This window comes from Pongo abelii, chromosome 12, assembly GCF_028885655.2.
Source record: "Pongo abelii isolate AG06213 chromosome 12, NHGRI_mPonAbe1-v2.0_pri, whole genome shotgun sequence".
Classification (NCBI taxonomy): domain Eukaryota; kingdom Metazoa; phylum Chordata; class Mammalia; order Primates; family Hominidae; genus Pongo; species Pongo abelii.
The window spans coordinates 121,692,501-121,711,318 of NC_071997.2; the positions used below are offsets into that span (position 1 = coordinate 121,692,501).

General features: G+C 34.9%; 1 protein-coding gene across 1 annotated transcript in view; it reads left to right on the forward strand.

Annotated features, from left to right (window-relative positions):
• The window catches only part of ROCK2 (Rho associated coiled-coil containing protein kinase 2), a 164,631-nt gene that overhangs the window by 129,699 nt on the left and 16,114 nt on the right, over positions 1 to 18,818 (forward strand). The window contains exons 16-27 of the mRNA XM_002812287.5: positions 165 to 411; positions 796 to 902; positions 3,448 to 3,607; positions 6,839 to 6,999; positions 7,381 to 7,565; positions 13,192 to 13,261; positions 13,908 to 14,011; positions 14,178 to 14,364; positions 16,547 to 16,640; positions 16,736 to 16,830; positions 17,614 to 17,793; positions 17,971 to 18,139. Coding sequence (XP_002812333.1) covers positions 165 to 411; positions 796 to 902; positions 3,448 to 3,607; positions 6,839 to 6,999; positions 7,381 to 7,565; positions 13,192 to 13,261; positions 13,908 to 14,011; positions 14,178 to 14,364; positions 16,547 to 16,640; positions 16,736 to 16,830; positions 17,614 to 17,793; positions 17,971 to 18,139 — 1,759 coding nt within the window. The remainder of the gene's footprint in view (positions 1 to 164; positions 412 to 795; positions 903 to 3,447; positions 3,608 to 6,838; positions 7,000 to 7,380; positions 7,566 to 13,191; positions 13,262 to 13,907; positions 14,012 to 14,177; positions 14,365 to 16,546; positions 16,641 to 16,735; positions 16,831 to 17,613; positions 17,794 to 17,970; positions 18,140 to 18,818) is intronic.

Sequence of the window (18,818 nt, forward strand, 5' to 3'; positions counted from 1 at the left end):
CAGTGTTGCAAAAGGCCTTTACCTCTAATTTTAGAAATCATTTGGAAAATATTTTTCGGTTTTTGTTTATTTTAAATAGTTTCTAATGGGGGAATACATTGACTTATTTTCATTACATACATCTGTGTTTGTTTGTTGTTGTTTGGTTTTGAATGGAACAACAGCTGGATGAAACCAATGCTTTACTGCGAACAGAATCTGATACTGCAGCCCGGTTAAGGAAAACCCAGGCAGAAAGTTCAAAACAGATTCAGCAGCTGGAATCTAACAATAGAGATCTACAAGATAAAAACTGCCTGCTGGAGACCGCCAAGTTAAAACTTGAAAAGGAATTTATCAATCTTCAGTCAGCTCTAGAATCTGAAAGGAGGGATCGAACCCATGGATCAGAGATAATTAATGATTTACAAGGTATTGAAGTCATGGTTGCACTTGAGTTAATTTTGATGATTCTTATTTTAAAAATAACTTTAGATGATGGATAGTGTGCTGGAGTAGGACATTTCTGAATATACTATTCAGAAATATTCTAACGTTAGAATATTAGAAATACATTGATACAAAATTTTATGAACAAAAGATTTAATTTCAAATAGTATGATTTTAAGTATTAAACTCTTCAGGTAGTAGATTGTATTCCATTTGAATTAACTATAAAGCACAGTACCAACAAGTGTAAAACTTCTGCTCACAAACAACAGCTCCAAAATAGAAGGTGGCTTGCAAACTTTTTATTCCTAATTGAATATATATACTTTGTGGGTTTAATGTTTTTAAAAACATTGCAATTTTTAGGTAGAATATCTGGCCTAGAAGAAGATTTAAAGAACGGCAAAATCTTATTAGCAAAAGTAGAACTGGAGAAGAGACAACTACAGGAGAGATTTACTGATTTGGAAAAGGTAAAACATGTTTTATATTTTTGCGTAAGAAAATTGACAGTAGACTTTCAGGTTAGAAAAGTTATTCTAAACTAAGGGAAGTCACTAACTGGAATATTTCCACATGCTCATGGATTCCTTTTGATTTGGACTTGATGTGTAGATAAGAGATGTATCTGCAGGCTTACCATAACACCGTACAAGCAGCCCTCAGCATGCTGGCTGCTCATGAAGTGAGGGGACCCATCCTGGAGTGTGGATAATGAGGATCTCTCTAGGACCCAAGGAAAACTCAAATTTCGACTCATAACATGTCTTAAAAATGCCATATATAAAGTCACCATGACTTTTGGCATTTAGAAGTTTTTCTTTTAAAATACTCTAAGAAAGGGATGATTTCTAGAGTCTATGCAGTTAGCATTTTATTTTCATTCACTTATTTATTTACTCAACTAAATATTCAGTGTGTTATGTGTGGTAGAAATATCAGGATGCAGTCATTGCCTTGAATAATGTCACAGTTGAATAGGTAAGTTTAAATAAAAGTTAAATAAAAGTTTAAAAGTTAAAAGTTTAAAAGTAATAATAAATAGGTAAGTTTAAAAGTAATAATAAAGCACAAAGATAATTCTAATGCAGTATGGCAAATAGAATGATAGACTTATGGACAGGGTGTATGGGATGCATCCCTAACCTGACAGCAGGATAGGTCGGGCAAAGGCACATTCCAAGTTAGGGAGAACAGCATGAGCAAAGACATAGAAGATGGAAAATAAAAAAGGCATTGTTTGTTTTCTGGAGTATAGAGTGGGAGTCAGCAAATTTTAATCGTTTAAAGGCATGATAGTAAATATTTTATCTTCTGTGGGTTATATGGTCTCTTGCAACTGTTCAGCCCTGCTGTGATTCATAAAGGAATGGATGTGGCTATGTTCCAATGAAACTTAAAAAAGAAAAAGACATCAGGTTAGATTGGCCTGAAGATCACAATGTGGTTGTTATGTAAGGACATGAGGAATTCAGTGGTCAGAGTGAGGCTACAGAGCTCGGCATGGTAGATCATGCAAGATCTATTAAGAAATGTTGAATATAGTAATGGGCTAGCCACTTAAGGGCTTTAAATTGGATGATCTTATTAGAGGTACATTAAAGATAGATCACTGTGTACTGTGTGGAGAAAAGATTTGAGGAGGACAAGACTAGAGGTAGAGAGACCAGTCAGTAGACTTTTTCAGTAATGCTGATAAGGAATAATGGGAGACTTAGTAGAGCCATTAAAAGGTTGGAAAAATTGGAAGACTCAGAAATATTTGGAAGACGAATATTTGGCAGCACTTAGTAGTTGATTAGATATGGCATATGAGTAGCAGTCAAAGATGAGTCCCAGATTTGTAGGTTGTGACAAGATATATAGTGATGCTGTTAATAAAGAATAAAGGAAAAATAGCTCATGAGACAGTGATAAACCCACTTTAGTCCTCTTAAGTTTGAGGGTACCTATGAGACAGCCAAATTAAGAATGTCTGCACTGCAGTAGGCTATAGTAGTAGAAGTTAGAAATATTTGAGTCATTGGTGTGTAAGTAGCTGAAATCATGTGAGTGGAATAGCCCATCTGGGAAAAGACTGTGTAAAGTAGTGATTTTTTTTTTCTTTTTTAGGACAGAGTAGATTACTCTGTTGGTGGATTATGTGCTTTGAGAAATCATTTTTCGTATGAAAGGCTTTATTTGGAAAAAAGCCTTTATCATATTTATGATATGAACTATAAAAATCAAAGAATTAGAAAACCTTTGGGGTTTATGTAGAAAATAGGAGGAGCATTGGGGCTTAGATCACCAACATTTAAGGGACAGCTGGGAAAGCTTCAGGAGCAACAGGAAGGATGCAAGCAGAATGGAGAGAACCAACTAAGTACAAGGTTGGCAATGCCAAGGGATAGTTTTAAGGGGGGCAGTGAGTTCAAATAAGATAAGACTGAAAAGGGTCTTTAGAATTTGATATTGAGAATAGCATTGGTCTTTTTGTTGAGATTAAGTGAGCTCGATACAGATCTCAGAACAGCAGAGTGGGGGTGTAGACTATTGGGTACAGTGGGAAGTAGAGAAGTAGAGTATGTAGATTACTATTCTAAAAGGTTTGAGTGAAGACGGGAGGGGAAATACTGAACATTCTAATTAAGACTGTTAAAAAACGAGTTAAGGTTGAGCACCATGGCCCACACCTATAATCTCAGCACTGTGGGAGGATCACTTGAGCCCAGGAGTTCAAGATCAGTGTAGGCAGTGTTTAATGAGACCTTGTCTCTACATTAAAAAATAAAATAAAATAAATTAGCCAGGAGTGGTGACAAACGTCTATAGTCCCAGCTACTTTGGAGGCTGAGGTGGGAGGATTGCTTGAACCTGGGGAGGTTGAGGCTGCAATGAGCCGTAATCAAACCACTGTACTTCAGCCTGGGTAACAGAGCAAGACTCTGTCTCAAAAAAAAAAAAAAAAAATTAGAAAGCTTTTGAAATTGTGAGCTAGTCTTTTTTGTTGATAGCTGCATTTTAAATATTTAATAGGAAAAAAGCAACATGGAAATAGATATGACATACCAACTAAAAGTTATACAGCAGAGCCTAGAACAAGAAGAAGCTGAACATAAGGCCACAAAGGCACGACTAGCAGATAAAAATAAGATCTATGAGTCCATCGAAGAAGCCAAATCAGAAGCCATGAAAGGTATGCATTTTTTAAAGAGGGTTTTCCAGCAGCGTCTTCCTAAGAATTGATTCTGTGTTAGCTTTTTGGTTTTGAAACATATTTGTTTATATTTCATTGTCAAATATTGGGAATTGGAGGGAAAAATACTATTAGGGAAGCTTTACATAGATATTATATTATTTTTCCTTTGTATCGTTACAGTAATCATTTCTAAGATAGTAAGACCCAAACACAAAATTACATGATCAGATTTTTAGATCAGAGATAAATTAATATTTCTCAATATTATATACCTGGTAATATCTGTACCACTCTGTATATGTGTATCAGTAGTAAGAAAGAATATCTGAACTTCACACGCTGTGTATCTGTTACTACTGATACAGGTAATTCTTGTAATACAAGAGTTTCGTATTATAAAATTCTTGCCAGTTTATGCAAGGTAAGGATTTAAACGTAATAGCTGGTCTAACTAGAATGTAAGTTCACTGAGTATTTTGATCTCTAACGTGATGAAGATACTAGCCAGATTTGGTTGAAGCCATATAATACTAATAGATAACAAAGTTAACCTTCCCATAAACTAGACTTTATCCTGGAATTGTCTTAGGATAATTTTTTCTTTTCCAAACTGACTGTTTATAATGACTCTGAAATTCCAAAGAAAATCAGTACTTTAAGCTATTCTTGTGAAAGGCTTAAAACTCTTGAACAGAAATTTATTTTCATATTGAGGCATAACATGAGTAAAATAACTTAGAAAAAATAGCCTTTTAATTATTGCATGTAATTAAAATGGTAGATTTTCTTAGTAAAAATCAGTGTAGTTTAAGGTACTAAATCAGGATGATAAGAAATGAAATGAGTACTTTATTTAGAAAAATCTAATTGTAAGGGAGAAAGTTACTGGGCCATATTTCCTTTGTCTGTAGCCTAGAAGACAGAGTTGAATTATTTTCACTGAGGTATAATTTACGTGCAATAATAAAATATAAACATTTTTGATGTTTTGTGATATGCTCACATAACTACTGTTCAAAACAAGATAAAGAATATATCAGGCTAGGCATGGTGGCTCACATCTGTAATCCTAGCACTTTGGGAGGCCAGGGTGGGAGGATCTCTTGAGCCCAGGAGTTTGAGACCGGCCTGAGCAACATAGCAAGACCCTATCTCTACAAAAAATAGAAAAATTAGCTGGATGTAGTTGCATGCGCCTATAGTCGGAGCTACTTGGGAGTAGGACTCTCAGTATTCCTGCAATGATGCAGGAACATTGCTTGAGCCCAGGAGTTCAAGGCTCCAGTGAGCCATGATTGCATCACTGCACTCGAGCCTCAGTAACAGAGCAAGACCCCATCTCAAAAAAAAAAAAAGGACTATTTTCATTATCTCAGTAATGCCTCTTTCTGTTCTCAATGCCTACATTATGGTGATTTTTTTTTTAAATGAGGACATTTGTTTAGTGATTATTCTCTGAACTGATAAAAATGAACCAATTCAGTATTAACTACCATTTTTTTCAAACTATTAAAACGCTAATGTAAGATACATGATGACTTCCATATTTTACACATGAGTACACAAAACTGTTAAATATTATAGATGGTTTCAAATCTGAGGCTAAAGCCTTTGGTCCTTCTGTTGCATGTCATTGGCTCCTTGGATTAAGAACATGGCTTACCAAATAATTACTAGCTATGTGACCTTGTCTAGTTATTTAAACTTTCTGTGTCTTGTTTCCTGTAAAGGGACTATTACAGTATTATTACGTTGTTGTGAAAATCAAGTGCAATAAAACATGTAAAGTGTTTAGAAATGTTAACTATTATTAGTACTACGTGGGGAATGTTTCATTTTTCTGCACTTTTGAAGACCATTCATTAAACACTAAATATTCATAGGTTTAATTTTTACCTAATACAGCTTTATAATAGATGATAATTAGATGTTGAGCATTAATTATGAAAAAGCAGAGGAGCCTTAATTGAATGCGAACTGAAGTACTAACCAGTATATCAAGATAATCCTTTAACTGTGGTGACTTACATTTAACACTGAAATCACTTGGAACTTTGCGTTCTGATAAGTAAAATAGATTAAAAATTTATTGTAAATAATTTAGAAAACACAGGAAAGTATAAAGAAAAAAGCAAAGATTACTCATAATCCTATGAGTTAGGATACTATTTTGTAAGTTTTCTCCATTTTCTATACCGTTTTGCTTTTTAAAAAAAAGACATTGTGAGCGTTTCCTTAGGTCATTAAAAATTCTGCTTAAATAATAAGCACTTACCAAGTGCTTGCCATATGCCAGGCAGCATTTAAGTGGTACACATGTATTAAATCTTCACAACCTCCCTAGGTGCTATTATCCCTATTCTGGAGATAAGGAAACAGAGGTCCAGAGAGGTGAATCACTTGCCCAGTCAAACAGTGTTAGACCCAGGGTTTAAGCTCGGAAAGTTTGGTTCCAGAGTCTTGTCCTTTACCACCTCCCTAAAACATATTTTTCAACACCTGCATAATAATGTGTTAATACGGAAAGTCCTATGGAGATCATAGAATCTACCTGGATTGTTTTAAGGTAAAAATAGTAACACTGAGAGACATAGAATAGCAGTAAAATATAAGAAACCTTTATTTAAAGATGTAAGCATCTTGTAGAATATAAATAAAGGTAGAACTATCTTGCTTCCATTAGAATAGATGTAATATTGCAGAGTGTGATACATTTTTATGCCCTGTGAATGAAACTCCTAATTTTCAAGTATGAAAGTGAAAATATTAAATTGAAAATTAAGGCCAGGTGCAGTGGCTCATGCCTGTAATTCCAGCACTTTGGGTGGCTGAGGTGGGTGGATTGCATGAGGCCAGGAGTTTGAGACCAGCCTGGCCAACATGACAAAACCCCATCTCTACTAAAAATACAAAACTTAGCTGGGTGTGGTGGCACATGCCTGTAATCCAAGTTATGTCTGGAGGCCGAGGCATGAGAATTGCTTGAATCCAGGAGGTTACAAAGAGCAGAGATTGTGTCACTGCACTCCAGCCTGGACAACAGAGTGAGACTCTGTCTCAAAAAAAAAAAGAGAGAAAAGAAAAAAAGAAAATTAATAGAATATAAGGCAGCATCATTTATTATAATTTTTATTAGTATGGTGTCATTTAATGTGCTTTTACTTATAAATTCATGATATGCTTCTTTTATTTGTAAATTTATGATTATGTCCATTTTTATTATACTAGAAATGGAGAAGAAGCTCTTGGAGGAAAGAACTTTAAAACAGAAAGTGGAGAACCTATTGCTAGAAGCTGAGAAAAGATGTTCTCTATTAGACTGTGACCTCAAACAGTCACAGCAGAAAATAAATGAGCTCCTTAAACAGAAAGATGTGCTAAATGAGGATGTGAGTATTAAGTGTACTAATGATTAATAATAAACTAATGAATTAATAAGTTAGGTTTATTCATGAAGGTCTAGTGATGGTTTCATAATTTTAAAGTTTTTCTTATAATAGTCTGCAACCTGTTGGTTTAACTAAATTTTGATGATATACTAAAGGAATCATAATTTAAACATTTTTAAAGTTATATTTACCTTATTATATTTTATTTAAAAAATACAATTATAGTATTATTAGAAATACAAAAAAAATTTTAGTATGAAATGAATTAGCTACCTAAGGGTAAAAAAATCTGTTTTACATTACCATATTTTATACCAACTTCATTGATTAGAAAAATAGAAATAATTTACTTATATACCAAGTACACAATTTATTTCTTAGGTTAGAAACCTGACATTAAAAATAGAGCAAGAAACTCAGAAGCGCTGCCTTACACAAAATGACCTGAAGATGCAAACACAACAGGTTAACACACTAAAAATGTCAGAAAAGCAGTTAAAGCAAGAAAATAACCATCTCATGGAAATGAAAATGAACTTGGAAAAACAAAATGCTGAACTTCGAAAGTAAGTTAATTGATTGAGATGTTTTAATATGCATAATTATCCATGTATAAGTTAATTTTGGTGTATCTGTGGATTTTCTTTTGAGCATTTTACTTTCTTGGCCGTGTTTTCTATTTCTTTCTGTACAAGTAATGTGTTGAGTGTCACTGTTGTCCTTCGAGATTATATTCATTTCCCCAACAGTTTTTACTGCTGCTACCTAATTACAATGTGATGATAGAGGAAGTGTTGGTGATGAGGCAGAAGAAAATATCTGGGATTTTCATACCATGCTTTTAGCTTCCTCCTCAGGGCTCTTTCTCAAGCTTATTGTCCGTGTGCCTGTTTGTTTCCTTAGTTTCTTAGACTTGGAAATGTTTGACTGTTAAATAAACAGCATGTAAATTTTTAATCATGTCATAGGATATACTCTAGTGTCTACTTGATTTACTTATAAAATAGAGAACATATTGTTAAAATACTTTAAAAATATTATAGGCACAATTGTGCACGTCTGTAGTCCCAGCTACTTGGGTGGCTGAGGCAGGAGAATCACTTGAGGTGAAGTGAGATTGCTTTGCGCTGTGATCACGCCTGTGAATAGCCACTACATGCCATCCTGGGCAGCATAACAAGAACTCAACTCTAAAAAAGATAAAATATACAGTAAATATACTATTAAAATTTGTCCCATTTATTCTATTAGTAGGAGAATTACTTCTTCCTAATCATGACCAAAGGTCATATTGGATCCCGGTTGTTTGATGAAAGACAGTGTGATAGAGTAGAAAGAACAAAGTCTTTGGATCCAGACAGACTGAGTTGTGAATATTGGTTCTGTTACTTACCAGCTAACCAACGTCGGGCAAATGATTTAATTTCTCTAAGCCTTTTATCACACTTGTGAAAGGGAGCAGTAATAGCTTCCTTGTTAGGGATCTTGTAAAGGATAGCAATGGTTTATTTAAAGCATCCATCATATAAGTGTTAGGGACTATTACTGCTAGATCTATTACTGTTACAACTACTATAGCTACTACTAATGTATCCTCATTATAATTGTCTGCTTTATGCATACCTGTGACAGGTCAGTAAGATTGATACTATCTAAGAAAGGATGCTCAAAATATTCAAGTAGACTGTTCTTTTTGCTGAGCTGATCTGTTTATTGCCAGGGTAAGCCTAGACCTTCAACTTCATGAGATTTAAGCTTTTAAAATTGGAACTAGAAATTGGAACAATAATCAGACATCTTTGTCTTTATGGTTTTTTTTTTCTGTATATTAGCTTTATTTTTCTCTCTTATTTCAGGCCAGCTTTTTATTCTAACAATAGTGTTTATGCAGATGTAAGAGCTAGTTAATCATCTAGGTTATGTTTCCTTCCCACTTCTAATAATGGTATGTTTATACCTAGTGTATATGCCTCTTATTTTCTTTGTAAGTAAATAGCGTTCTGTTGTTTCTTAATCCCTCTTTTCCTTACTTTCCCCCACCAAAGACACCCATGTTTTCTATCTTAGCCACCTAATAGGGTTATAGAGGAAGTGTTCATTGTAGGGTTAAAATTGAAGGGCAAAAATTATTTATTTATATTTTGTTCTCCCCAATCCTTTTTTTTTTTTTTGAGATGGAGTTTCACTCTTGTTGCACAAGTTGGAGTGCAATAGTGTGGTCTCAGCTCACTGCAACCTTCCCTTCCTGGGTTCAAGAAATTCTCCTGCCTCAGCCTCCCAAGTAGCTGGGATTACAGGTGCCCACCAATATGCCCGGCTAATTTTTGTATTTTTAGTAGAGATAGGGTTTCACCATGTTGGCCAGGGTGGTCTCGAACTGCTGACCTCAGGTGATCTGCCTGGTTCTGCCTCCCAAAGTGCTGGAATTATAGGTGTGAGCCACTGTGCCCGGCCCCCAATCCTTGATTGAGGTTTTACATATACTACATCCTCAATAAATGTTGTATGAATGATTACATCCCTCTTAGGTGTAAGGCATTGTAGTAGATACTATGAAAGACAGAAAGATTAACCAAATACACTTCCTACCCATGAGAAGCTTACTAGCATTTTATCATTAGTTATTCAGTGGGGAAGATAAGGCAGGTACATAAGTGAATACAAGGTTAAAAAAAAAAATACATGCAATGGGAATTTACATATGAAGTGCTATGTTGGCTTCTTTTTAAAATGGCCAACATACATATCTCTTCTTTCTTGTAAGATTCCAGAAAAACTCTAGTAAAGGAATTTAAAAAATATATAAACCCACAGTAAGTAAGAATGAGAATGGGTTGGAGGGCAAGAAGGTTCTCTAGTGAATGAGATGGCAGTTAGATGGAAGCCTTGCGACTGATGAAGTAGAACAAAAGAAGAAAGGAGTATATATAAGGCCGGGGTATATATGAAGTGGGATATAGATGGAAAAGAAGTATTCAGAGCAAATAAGGCCTGGAGTAAGTTGTGACACTAAATGAACTAATCTGCTGATCATACTCTACCATTAACCTTGCAGATATGTCTGCAGCCAGGCACCTCCCACCACTAAGGTTTTTATCAGAGCATTCTCCTCTACAGAGTAATTAGGTACAACCTCTGGGGTAATTAGGTACAACCTCTGGGGTAATTAGAACAGCTAATATGGGGTGAAAAGCCTTTCTCACTCTGGCATTTAGGGGTCCCTTTGCTTAATGCTGGCTTTTAAAGCCTCTCATCTTAAACTGAATCTTGCCAGTGAGAAAACTCCTACATACATAGAGATTAAAGTTTTTCCCACCTCCTTTGCAAGTAAATAACCAAGTATCACTAAGCATCTGAGGAAAGCCTGCAATCTGAAAGAGGAAGAGTATGATAATGAAAGAGGAAAAGTGCCCCCGGAGGAAACATATATCAAGGAGTAGAAGAAAACTGCTAAAAGTTCTGGAAAATAAAAGCACTGTAAAAAGCTACTGGTAATTAGTATTGATCAAAGATTTCAGGAGATAACTGCTTCCATTAATTGAGAACCAGACACAATGTAAAAGGAACAGCCAGAATAGGAACAAGCTCTTGAAGATGAATAATTACTGCCAATATAAATTTGTTGGAAGGGTTCAAAGTCAAAGAAATTTCCTAAAATGTAGAACAAAAGAAGAAATGGCATGGAAGGTTTGAAAGACATAAGTAAGGCACAGAGGGACTGTTCTAGGAGATCTAGCACCCAGCGAATAAGAATTCCAGCAAGAACTAAAAACCAAGAGGAGGAAATTAAAGAAATAATAGAGAAGAATTTCCCCTAGCTGAAGGAGAAATGTCTTTAGACTGAAGGGACTCAGCAAATAAATGAAAAAAGATCTGCATCTAGACATATTCTCATGAAATTTCAAAAACAAAGACAGGATGGGAGTGTTAGAGTTCTCATCTAGTAAACCGGGGAGATTATAGTTTGTGTTTGCTATAAGAGGGAAATGGGGGGTTCATTATACCACTTAGATGAGTGATACAACTATATTGGGAGGTGGGGAGAGGTTGGGGAAGGCAAGAGAGCTAAATTCAAGTCTGACAACAGAGAATGGGCAAATAATATCTAAAACTTATGGGATGTGGAGATAACCACCAAAAGATAAAACAAATGAAACAGTCATTTCTTCTAGGGGAATAGGATTAGTAGGGGTAGAGAGGTGTCAAATGAGGAGACTTCTACTTCTCATTGTAATTTCTTCCTTCTGTTCTGTACTCCTCATTTGTAATCATGTAATTACATGGTTCTTTCTGAAATAATACTTTCTGAAAATTACTTTTCTTAAATACCTAATAAATATTAGGTTTTAAAAGTTACATATAAATGAAAGATATCAGCTCTTGAAGAAGATCCTGATGTTAAAATTATACTGTGGTTTGCTACAAGTGGGCTTAGCTGACAATGATCAGACAGTTTTAAAACTTGACCTTTCATATATTTGTTAAATTGCATCTCTCACATCTTTGACTCGTGGAGAAATAAGAATCATGAATTCTCAACAGTATACTCATCAACAATAAAATACAGAAATGACACAGTTAAGTGACATTGAGTCATAACTTCCTTTTTTACCCACAAGTTTAAGAGCCAGTGAGTAAACAAAGTGACCAAATTATGTTAAATGGGAATGAGAATAAACCTCCTAAGCAGTATACGAACTGAAGAGACTGGGGTTAAATCACATGCTCCCTCTGAGTCTTCCTGCATTGTAGTTTTTAAAAATACCCAAGTGGTGTTCATATAGCTTCCCATTGTAAAATACTCGACTCTATTAAAAAAAAAAAAAAAGCAGTAGGTAAGCTCTCCTTCATGAATGCAGACATTTTCCTCTCTCCAGAGGTAACATATCAACAATTTGTTATTTCTCCTTCCAGACTGTTTTCTGTGCCTTTATCTATATATCTGAACAAATATATGTGAGGTTGAGTTTTCTGTGCATTTTATTTTTTGCTTGTTTTTAAATTATACAAATTGTATTGTTCTCCAACTTGCTTTATTCCTCCTTAGTTTTGGTTTCGGATAACTATAACTTTTATGTTTTTAAAATAAGGCCAGAATTTAATGTACCATTTCAACCCAGCTTCTTAAATGGGTTGTTGGGCTTGCTTTTATTTTATTTATTATTTTATTCCTTTATTGAAGATTAACATAATACAGAAAAAGTACACAAATACTAAGTGTAGAGCTGAGTGAATTTTTACAAAGTACACAAATCTGTGCAGCCACCGTCCATGTTTAGATCTAAAGCCAGCACTTCTCACCTCCCCAGAAGCCCCCTCCCAGGCATTCTGCACTCCCCACTGAGATCACCAGATTTGAGGTGCTCTTTGGATTCTTCTACTTGGTTGGCATAAATGGCTGATCACAGTGTCTGTATGTGAATATGTGATTCAGTGTTGATTTAGTATAACACTGGTCTCAGAACCCCTTTATACTCTTAAAAATTATCAAGGGTTCTGCTGGGTGCAGTGGCTCACGCCTGTAATCCCAGCACTTTGGGAGGCCGAGGTGGGCGGATCACAAGGTCGGGAGATCGAGACCATCCTGACTAACACAGTGAAACCCCATCTCTACTAAAAATACAAAAATTAGCCAGGTGTGGTGGTGGGCGCCTGTAGTCCCAGCTACTCGGGAGGCTGAGGCAGGCGAATGGCATGAACCCAGGAGGCGGAACTTTTAGTGAGCCCAGATCGCGCCACTGCACTCCAGCCTGGGCGACAGAGTGAGACTCTGTCTCAAAAAAAAAAAAAATAAATAAAATAATAATAGTAATAATAATAATAATAATAATAATAATCAAGGGTTCCAAATGAGTTTTTGTTTACGTTTGTTATATCTAATGATTTGTATTGTGTTAGAAATTAAAACTGAGAAAACTTTAAAACACAGGAACACACAAACACGTTTTTTTAGCCATCAGAATGACGTAATTACAAGTCATGTGGCCTCAGGAAAAGTACATAGGGTACATAACGAGGGAATGAGAGTTTTAAAAAAAGCCATGGTGCTCAGTATTATGAAAATGATTTGACCTTATGGGTTCTGTGGAAGAACCTCAGAGACTCCCAGGGCTTCCCCCAGACCATACTTTGAGAGCTGCTCGTTTAAAATGTGTGTAAGTTATTTAAACCTTTGATTCATTGTCCTCACAGAGAACGTCAGGATGCAGATGGGCAAATGAAAGAGCTCCAGGATCAGCTCGAAGCAGAACAGTATTTCTCAGTAAGTTCAAGACACATTAATTTGCAAATAGCAAACAGAGTTTTGGATGGGATGTTTTATTTATACCATACAACTCATATAAAAAGAGCAGCTGGGCAAAAGAATGTAGATAGTTTAAGAGAAATTTATTATCATTGCTAGAAAAATAATTCTAAGCACAAAACATACCTGATGAAGCTGATTAACAGCTTCATCAGGTGTGTTTTCAGGAAGAAAATATTTTTATAATGCAAGAAATAAAATTATAATAAAATTATCATTTTAATAGTTGTGCTTTTTTGAGATCAGTTTTAAAAATATGAAGTAGAAACTCCTGTTTTATTGATTTGAGCCAACAACATTTTTTTGTCTAAATTCTTAATGTTTTTCCTTGCCTCCTTATTCATTTTACCTATCTATGCTATTAAATGAGAAATATCACTGTGATATCCAGTTGAAAATCATGCTTCTTAATTATTAGCTGAACTTGTATTAGTTAATTGATGACTAGAAATAGGAAAGTTCATTAAACTATTCATTTGCTCAGGGACTTAACAGTAAGAAAATATTTGTATGTGTTCATTCTCCTTTTTGTCTGAATAGCTTTTGAATGTAGAAGTAATATTTCTGATGATGGTATACATTTCTGTTGTATTTTGCTATTTAGACCCTTTATAAAACACAAGTTAGGGAGCTTAAAGAAGAATGTGAAGAAAAGACCAAACTTGGTAAAGAATTGCAGCAGAAGAAACAGGAGTTACAGGATGAACGGTAAGTATGAGACCCTTGTCTCTTTTTGTTCATATCTGTATACTTTGCTCCTAGAACAATGCCTGGTAATCACCAAATAAAAAATTATTGATGAAGTGAATTAGACAAAAACTTTCACTTCATAGTGAAAACTGAACCATTAAAATGATATATTGCTAAAATGTAGGGACTCCTTGGCTGCCCAACTGGAGATCACCTTGACCAAAGCAGATTCTGAGCAACTGGCTCGTTCAATTGCTGAAGAACAATATTCTGATTTGGAAAAAGAGAAGATCATGAAAGAGCTGGAGATCAAAGAGATGATGGCTAGACACAAACAGGAACTTACCGAAAAAGATGCTACAATTGCTTCTGTAAGTCAAATTCTTGGTGCTTTTTTGGATTATAATTAAATTGCTGTATCTTAAACCTTCTTTAGACATACTAAGTATCACAGATCTAAATGAAAAATTATATATGCTGACTACAAGATTTTTAATCTAGTTAACTGCCACCTTCTCAATGTTGTCAGAGGAGCTTACTAAAAGTGACTTCACCTGTTAATTCAAAGTTAAAGGTCTAAAGTGAAAGGGTCATTTTTTTTTCTTTTTAAACAGAACTTAGTTCAGAAGAAACTACCAGGAAAACAGTTCCATGCAGGTTGAAAAAACTGCAATAAAAATGTCAGAGAGAGGTCAAATATCAAGTAGTTAGGTTTACTCTATCAATTAACTAGACCTATTGAAATGCAGTGGTAATTAAAAAGTGTGGTATTAGAACAGGGATATTCAATCCTGTTCAGTGGAAATGAAAAGGGAGGTCAGAAAGATTTCTGCACATACAGGAACTTGGTATATATGATGGGAGTGGCAGTACACAAATCACTGGGAAAGGACACATTTCATAAATGGTTTTGGAATAACTGTTTTTATATGGAAAGGAATAAAATTAAATCCCCACTGCATCACACACAAAAGTAAATTCTAGCTATCTTAAGTACTAATTATGAAAAGTAAAAATTTTAAGCTATTAGAACAGAATCTAAAAGTTGCATATGACAGAAGACAGCATAAACAAATGACAGAAAGGAGATATTTGTAATATATTTATTAAACAAGGGATTTGTATCTAGAGTATATGTAGAATGTCTGCAATTCAGTAAGATAAGATTAAAGAATTTGGAAGAAAACTTAGCTGGAAGAGAAAACCTAAATATATAAGCACGTACTTAACCTCACTATTGTTCAAGAAAAGCCTAGGTAAAACAACTTTGAAATACCATTTCATACCCATCACATTGGCAGAAATTCAGTAGCTGACAATTTCAAGTGTCTGAAGAATGTCTAGAAGATGGCATTCTTATTCACTATGGGTAGTATAAATTTAGTATGGCATAGTACAGTAAGTAGTATGACAGTTTCCAGTAAATTTTAGGCATTCACATAATGCAGTCCGAAGAAAGTCCACAGTAAGATAAATACACTATAGAAACTTAGGCACAATGCTTATAGCAGCATAAATATATTAGCAAAAACTCAAATGTCCATGAATGAATGAATGCATGCATTAAATGTAATAGAAGATGGAACTATTACATCAGTTAAAATAAATTAGGTCTTCATTTGTATCAGCAGTTTAATGCTTTGATATGCTATTGAGTGAAAACAATTACAGAAAGATAAATTCAGTAAGATAGAAAATCGCAGCCTGGCATGGTGGCTCATGCCTGTAATTGCAGCACTTTGGGAGTTGAAGGTGGGAGTATTGCTTGAGCTCCAGGAGTTTGAGACCAGCCTGGGCAACATAGTGAGACCCTGTTTCTACCAAAAAAAAAAAAAAAATTTTTTTATCCGGGTATGGTGGTTCGTGCCTATAGTCCCAGCTAGCTACTCATGGGGGCTGAGGTGGGAGGATCCTTAGAGCCTTGGAGGCTGAGGCTACAGTGAGTGGTGATCGCACGCCATTGCACTCCAGCCTAGGCAACAGAGCTTGAGACCTTGTCTCCAAAAAGAGAAAAAAAAAAAAAAGAAAATCACATAAAGCCACACTATGTATTGTTTCATGTGTATGTAATGAAATACAGTCATGGGTGGAAAGGCAAAACACATAATTTACAGTAAAACTTCCTTCAGGCCAGGTGTGTTGGCTCATGCCTGTAAGTAATCCCAGCACTATGAGAGGCCTAGGCAGGCGATCACTTGAGGCCAGGAGTTTGAGACCAGCCTGACCAACATAGTGAAACCCCATCTCTACTAAAAATACAAAAATTAGCCAGGTGTGGTGGTGCATGCCTGTAATCCCAGCTACTAAGGAGGCTGAGGCAGGAGAATCACTTGAACCCAGGAAGCGGAGGTTGCAGTGAGCTGAGATTGCGCCACTGCACTCCTGGTTGACAGAGCAAGACTCACCTGGGTGACAGAGCAAGACTCTGTCTCAAAAAAAAAAAAGAAAAATAAGAGGTTTAACAATATTCTAGGATGTTTCTCATTTGAATTGTTTTATAACATAAATTGTGTAAATTGGGATGTGATTATTTTTTCCTCTTTCATTTCTTAGCTTGAAGAAACTAATAGGACACTAACTAGTGATGTTGCCAATCTTGCAAATGAGAAAGAAGAATTAAATAACAAATTGAAAGATGTTCAAGAGCGTATGTATTAACAAAAAATGTTTATTTTAAATATACCTAATGTTTATCAGCTGCTGTAATTACCAATGTAATTTTAACTTTTTTCCATGTTTCAGAACTGTCAAGATTGAAAGATGAAGAAATAAGCGCAGCAGCTATTAAAGCACAGTTTGAGAAACAGCTATTAACAGAAAGAACACTCAAAACTCAAGTATGTATAATAGAATCTAAATATGATTTTGAATTTTGTCTCAGTTTATCTCTGTTACATTTTACTTCTAGCGTTACAAATTAGTAGCAGTAGTCATCGAATGTACCAATATTTGTGAAGTCACAATTGTCTGATTTTTGTCAGGTTGGGAGAAGTTAGATTTGATTAATATTGTTAAATTCTATAGCAACTAAAATTTTTCTTAATTTTTCCTTTTGAAATCACATTCTCTTTCAATTTATTGTTGTAATTTAACATGTTTTTCTACTTTTAAGAACTGTTTGGATTGACCATTTGCTGACAACCTGAAAAGTGTCAGTTAGTTCACTCTCTGCCAACTCCTACAGTTGCATATGTACTGCATGAACAGGTGGGGTACTAGGTACTCTTCACTGTTGTTGGACATAGAATATTTTATTAATACGATGTCACTGCAAAATGTTCTTCCTCCAGAATAAAAGAAAGGTCTGCCTATTAAAGTCTCTCTTAGAACTAAAAAGTCAAAATGGTAGAAAGCAACATCAGATCAATTCTATAAATATTTAAATTATAATTCTCAGAAAACACGAGTAAAAATCTAATGGCTCATTGGATGGAGAAGGATGATGAGTAGTAAAGGAGGTGTATTATTTAAATATTATAGAAAGTGTTTCTTTGTAGCCCTGTATGTAGGGAAGGAGAGTATTTGTGATTGTATAACTTGTTGCTCTTGATGAGATACTGAGAAACCATGAACGTAATTTATTTTATTTATATATTATATTTATTTTTACATTTTTTAAGGCTGTGAATAAGTTGGCTGAGATCATGAATCGAAAAGAACCTGTCAAGCGTGGTAATGACACAGATGTGCGGAGAAAAGAGAAGGAGAATAGGAAGCTACATATGGAGCTTAAATCTGAACGTGAGAAATTGACCCAGCAGATGATCAAGTATCAGAAAGAACTGAATGAAATGCAGGCAGTAAGAATACTTTTTGGACTCTAGACTGAAGACTTCTTTTTAAGAAGTAGAATTATTTTCATGTCTGTGTTTTACTGGTTATAGACCATTTCTATTTAATAATTATTATTGAACCAAGAAGCAAAATGTTGAGTTATGTTGCATCCAATTAACTTATTGTAATTAAATTTCTTATAGCAAATAGCTGAAGAGAGCCAGATTCGAATTGAACTGCAGATGACATTGGACAGTAAAGACAGTGACATTGAGCAGCTGCGGTCACAACTCCAAGCCTTGCATATTGGTCTGGATAGTTCCAGTATAGGCAGTGGACCAGGGGATGCTGAGGCAGATGATGGGTTTCCAGGTATGGATTTGCTTCCAGCACTAATATTTGTCTTAAATATAAATCAGTTCATTGTTTTAAGTCTTGCGACTGACTGCTCTGAAGGAAAAATGTTTGTAATTTCTTTAAGGGAAAACCTACTCCTTGGAGTAAGGATTCAAGTAACATTTCAAACTTATTTTATTTATTGATTTTTTTTTACAAAAGAAAAACTCCACGTCTAGTTTTTAAATTATTATATATTAGCTCTATTTTTAAGCTTTCGTTTCATTTTCTCTTCTTTCTGCATTCTTACTTCCTTTTATGTTGGGTGTTTAGTTCATATCACTCAGTCACACACTATGGAATCCATGTCATTCACCTACCAACGTTCCTCTACTTCTCTCAATATTGCCACTAAGCCTTCCAGTTCTCACATGCTCCTTGACTCTGATTCTGACTCAGAAGAAGAATCTTTGCCTTACTTACCCATTTCATCGGAACCTAATGGCACAGGTGATATCCTGAAAATCTTCTCATCTTTGGAGTTTTTCCCACTACCCTTAATTTTAGTCCTTTTGAAGATTTTTTATGTAACATTAACTAATAATCACTAACTCTAATATGTTGTTGTAGACTCAGTTAAAAATAAACTGCTGCATGAATAAAGAATTTGTTTTTAAGGTATTTTCTTATGGCATTGCTGTTATAATTGATAGAT